At 45.2% G+C, this 6000-nt stretch overlaps 1 protein-coding gene across 2 annotated transcripts in view; it reads right to left on the minus strand.

Moving 5' to 3' along the window:
- Nucleotides 1-5561, minus strand: part of WDR45B (WD repeat domain 45B) — a 28303-nt gene extending 22742 nt beyond the window's left edge. Inside the window, exon 1 of one of the 2 annotated variants that reach the window (XM_075178172.1) lies at nucleotides 5357-5561. In XM_075178172.1, coding sequence (XP_075034273.1) covers nucleotides 5357-5423 — 67 coding nt within the window. In that variant the 5' untranslated portion in view covers nucleotides 5424-5561. The remainder of the gene's footprint in view (nucleotides 1-5356) is intronic. The other variant, XM_075178173.1, reaches the window with a different exon arrangement.
- Nucleotides 5562-6000: the final 439 nt, after the last annotated feature.

Raw genomic sequence — 6000 nt, forward strand, 5'->3', positions numbered from 1 at the left:
ACAACAAAGTACATTACACTCAGTGTACGGGACACCAAATCCCCTTTGTTAAAAAGTTTCCACGTTAGGTTTTGCTGACACAATGATTTGGTCACTAGGGCTCTGGTTATATATTTTAAACATTTCCTGTGGTGCTCGACAAAGGCAGCAAAAGTGAACACAAAATAAGCAGGATAAAAGTTCTCTTTAAGGACTGAGGGGGGGGAAAGATACTTTGATTTTAAAATATATTAATAATCATAAATTTAAGTCCCCTATTAATGGAGGGAGGGATGGCTAAAGCTGGATGCAACGTCCTGCTCGTTACAGAAACAGAGGTTCAGAGTAGGGGAGAGATTAAAACGAGGGAGCATGGAGAAAAGCTAAGTCAGAGAAAATAAGGAGCAATTGTTTTGAATTAATGCGCCATGAAGACATTTCATAGCCCTTCCTGACATGGTATCGGCAAGAATGCACCCACCCCACCACTAAATGGAATGCAGACCCAGGAGCGTGCCCTTCGCTCACTTAAACCAATAAAGATGTCCTTGTTGTCAATATCACACTTGACAAGTCACAGCGCTGGGGTCATGAGTTCAATTCCCAACTATGGCTTTATCTGTGAGGAGTTTGTATGTTCTCCCTGGGTTTGCTCCCACACTCCAAAAACAAACTAGTAGGTTAATTGGCTGCTATCAAAATTGACCCGTGTGTGTGTGTGGGAATTTAGACTGTAAGCTCCAATCGGGCAGGGACTGATGGGAGCGAGTTCTCTGTACAGCGCTGCAGAATCAGTGGCGATATATAAATAATGGTGATGATGTACGACATTAGTTGCATGTTACATTAATCTATCTATAGCTCACGTCTGAATACCCATAAGCTTGGAGCTTCAATGTAAATGGAGTAGTAAATTGGAGGTACAGTTTTGAAATGTTTAAAGACTCCATTCATTTTGAGTGAGCCCTGCTGAATGGTTTAAAACTACTCCAAAATGCGGATATGCAGTTTTGATGCACGTTTCAGAATTCCACTCATCTCAATGCTGTAAAGTGGGGATATACAGAATACACTGACCTGAAAATGAGTATAATAGGTATGAACACTCTAGTGTAAGATGCCTGATAGGGACTGCGAGTACTGATCTATACAAGTGCCGGGCAATATGCTGGTCATTTTGCAGAATCTTTGCCTGCATTCTGCGCGCTCTAGGACACGCCGTGAGCAGGACAGGGCAGCGCTCTAGGACACGCCGTGAGCAGGACAGGGCAGCGCTCTAGGACACGCCGTGAGCAGGACAGGGCAGCGCTCTAGGACACGCCGTGAGCAGGACAGGGCAGCGCTCTAGGACACGCCGTGAGCAGGACAGGGCAGCGCTCTAGGACACGCCGTGAGCAGGACAGGGCAGCGCTCTAGGACACGCCGTGAGCAGGACAGGGCAGCGCTCTAGGACACGCCGTGAGCAGGACAGGGCAGCGCTCTAGGACACGCCGTGAGCAGGACAGGTCAGCGCTCTACTTCCTACGAGTCACAGTTACAGCTGGATTCAGCTTTAAAAGGAATTTTAGCACATATTTCATGGCTGGAAAATAGACACTGCTTGAATCAAATAACAGAGAATAAAGAATAAAAAAAAAAAACTGTTTATTGATCATATTGATCTCTTACATGCCTATTGGATCTGTCTCAAATATAAATGGTCTCAAAATAGAAAAAATATGAATTTATTGTACTGTAGCAAAATATGGGTTCATGGGTCTTTTTCCACACATGCTCTGTACGTTAAACTCCACCACTATACACTAGTGTAAGCATACGGAACTTAGAAGATCACAAACCACATCCTGTATGTAAAACCCAACCAAAACTACTAGTACAAACCAGCTCCAGTATACAGAACAAAACCACTATTACTAGTGTAAATTACCACCTATAAGCGGAACCCAACCAATATTACTGGCGTAAACCAAATCCTGCACGTGGAACCTAACTATTATCATTACTATTCTTTATTTATAGGGCGACACAAATAGTCTGCAGTGCCATACAGTGGGCAAACCACAAAACAGTACATGATATTAAAGGACAATACAATAAACAAATAATTCCACTCGCAAAGCAGCTAATTATCCAGACGGTCAGGGATAGCATCAAATAAAATACATTACAAAATGAATTTTATGCCGATTTTGACACCACATTTGAGGCGGAGATCAATGTTAAGGTATCGCTAGCTAAAGAATTCAAATGAGGTCTTGATCTGCTATGGAGTTCATAAGCACCCAAAATGGGCAAGTCTACAGGAACAAAAAGATGTTGACAATCATTTAAAAAAGAAATTTAGCTTAGAACCAGCTTAACATTGTGGGTGGGGGGAGAAAGAAAAAAAACAAAAACCATGGAAGACATGCTTTCATTGTGAGCTAAAAAAAGAAATAAATATGACCTCACATTGAAACTTTACATAAATGCGAATATTTTTACTTTTAAATATACGACGGATGGGTTTATAATGATGCAGAAACACTGAGTTTAACCACTTTAAACATGGTATAAAAATAGAACAGACCCTTGCATTTTATCGGTCATTAAAAAAACTATTCTCTGACCATGTTAACATTAGCCAATTCCATATTTCCCTTCATACTGCTAATATAAATTTAATTTTCTCTTAGGTGTACATGTCAGCTACTAACTATGAACAAAAAATAATGATGTCATCATGACCTTGTAAATGGATAATGGAAATATATGTTCCTGTGTCATTTTGATCTATCCCGAGTACAATGAAACAAATTCTATTTACTTTCTAAGAGAAAACAATTAAAGGTCTTGCTGAGCCATTGAAGATAGACTAAGGATGGTGTCACAAGGGAGTTTTCAAATATACTTTAAAGCACAGCATCTAATCACTAAGTTTAGTTTGCTTCTTCGAGTAAGATGGAAAGGATGTCACAAAATTCATATTTGAAGTGCCCAATGTGCTCACCATTTGAAATACATTACGATAGTACAATAAAAACCATTATATAAATTTGAACAGGCCTGGCTGTGGCTCTACAGGTGTTGCAAAACTACAAGCCCCAGCATGCTTTGCCAGCAGATAGCTAGCTGATAACTGGCAAGGTATGCTGGGACTTGTAGTTAATGCATGTCTTTTTTTTAAGGAAGAAGTAAAACGCAAACCTCAATTGCATTTAAGTACAGACTTATAGCACAAGGGTTCCAATAGCAACAGCTCCCTAACCATGCCACAATCAAAAATACATTCAGTGCCCTTGACAAATTCATCACCACCATCTTCTGCTTGCAAGAAAAGACTATGTACCTGCCCCCGACGTCTCCTCTACTTCACATACCTATAACATAACAGTCTTCCTCACCTTCACTGCCTAGTGGTTCCCGCAGGCTCCTATAAATGTTACTACTACAAAATTTCACGCAAATCAAATTTCCCAGCAGAACAGCCCATTTCACATAGGTGCGAAGTTCCAAAAACACAATGATTGGAGGGAATCCAATTGGCTGCGATGTGTCTCAGTAACAATCTGCGAAGACACATAGTGTCTTGAGTTTTGGCTAAAATCTCCACTCATTTTCACCCACGGCCAGTAGAGATGCTAGAGAAAATAAGCGGATATTCTGAACATATTGGCTAGCTATGTGCGCAGATAGACATCAAGGCGATGTTTGGCGGCACCTCACGGCCAATTGACTTCTCCCATCGAGTTCTGTTTTTGGTTCAGCAATCTGCACAGCATTTGTACATTTGAATGTTGTGGAATTTATAGCCTAAGAATAGAGCTGGGACGGTCCCGTTCAATTTATTTTGCTGTCTTGTGCGTTTGAGACAGTACGGGGAACACCTACGGCCAAATTCAGGCAGCAAAACACACAAAGTTTCACAGTCAAACGCTGAACGAGGTGAACATTTTGCAGGACAGTTTTGAAATGTCACTCATCTCTTCATATTACTAGTTGTTCTTCCAAGACTCATGTGCATCTTTCCCCTACAATGGTATCACACAAAGAATACCTACACTGAGAGCAACAAGTAGGTTGGTCTCATAAAAAAATGTATTAATCATTTGTAGACAATTACATACCGGAATTACTCTTCAATATCCCAGCAGTGCATACTAAGCCCCACACACCCCCTACTATTATACCCTTAGTACGTGCCAAGCCCCCAGCCCCACACACACAAAATACCCCCAGTGCATGCCAAGCCCCACACACACCCTGTATTATACCCCCAGCCACACACACCCTGTATTATACCCCCAGTACATGACAAGCCCCCAGCCCCCCACACACACCCTGTATTATACCCCCAGTACATGACAAGCCCCCAGCCCCACACACACCCTGTATTATACCCCCAGTACACGACAAGCCCCCAGCCTCACACACACCTTGTATTATACCCCCAGTACATGACAAGCCCCCAGCCCCACACACACCCTGTATTATACCCCCACACACACCTTGTATTATACCCCCAGTACATGACAAGCCCCCAGCCCCACACACACCCTGTATTATACCTCCAGTACATGACCAGCCCCCAGCCCCACACACACCCTGTATTATACCCCAGTACATGACAAGCCCCCAGCCCCACACACACCCTGTATTATACCCCCAGTACATGACAAGCCCCCAGCCCCACACACACCCTGTATTATACCTCCAGTACATGACCAGCCCCCAGCCCCACACACACCCTGTATTATACCCCAGTACATGACAAGCCCCCAGCCCCACACACACCCTGTATTATACCCCCAGTACATGACCAGCCCCCAGCCCCCCACACACACACCCTCAATTATACCCCCAGTACATGACAAGCCCCCAGCCCCACACACACCCTGTATTATACCCCCAGTACATGACAAGCCCCCAGCCCCACACACACACCCTGTATTATACCCCCAGTACATGACAAGCCCCCAGCCCCACACACACACCCTGTATTATACCCCCAGTACATGACAAGCCCCCAGCCCCACACACACACCCTGTATTATACCCCCAGTACATGACAAGCCCCCAGCCCCACACACACCCTGTATTATACCCCCAGTACATGACAAGCCCCCAGCCCCACACACCCTGTATTATACCCCAGTACATGACCAGCCCCCCACACACCCTGTATTATACCCCCAGTACATGACCAGCCCCCAGCCCCACACATACCCTCTATTATACCCCCAGTACATGACAAGCCCCCAGCCCCCCACACACCCTGTATTATACCCCCAGTACATGACAAGCCCCCAGCCCCACACACACCCTGTATTATACCCCCAGTACATGACCAGCCCCCACCCTGGCACTGGAGCCCAGTGTACAGGACCCCCGCACCCACCATGGTCCTGGTTGAAGCCGGCGTACAGCAGGCCGTTGCCGTGCGGGTTGGAGGGCAGCAGGTTCATGGTTGCGGTCCCGGTGCCGGTCTCGGTGTCAGAGCCCCGGCTGCTCCGGTTACATCATCACCGGGATCCCGTGACGCTTCTCCCGATCCCCAGCTACTTCCGGCATCCGCAGGCCGAGCACCCGAGCGCCGAGCAGCTGACGCAGCCAATTACTGGTCTCCGCCAGGCCGAGCAGGAGAAGCAGCCAATTACTGGTCTCCGCCAGGCCGAGCAGCCGAGCGCCGAGCAGGAGCAGGGACCTATGCAGATCACAGTAACATAGGGACATATAGCACCCTCCATCCCCTGTCCTGTCATATACATACAGGTCCTAGTGTCACTGCTGCTGAACTACAAGTCCCAGCATGCCCTGCAGCCAGAGCCTAATACAGCTGTACCTATGTCTTATGCACTGTGCTATCCAGACCCACATCTATTTTATCACTTGTGTTAATTTATATATGCTGTAACAATATTCATAATTATATTGTGTGTACCATCAACTTTAATTGCATTTGCGACTTTTAATTAGAAATAAAATACAGATTTGATGATGTATGGATGTGCAAAAGGTTATTGATATGATTTGTTATTTTCC

Source organism: Mixophyes fleayi, chromosome 6 (assembly GCF_038048845.1).
Source record: "Mixophyes fleayi isolate aMixFle1 chromosome 6, aMixFle1.hap1, whole genome shotgun sequence".
Classification (NCBI taxonomy): Eukaryota; Metazoa; Chordata; class Amphibia; order Anura; family Limnodynastidae; genus Mixophyes; species Mixophyes fleayi.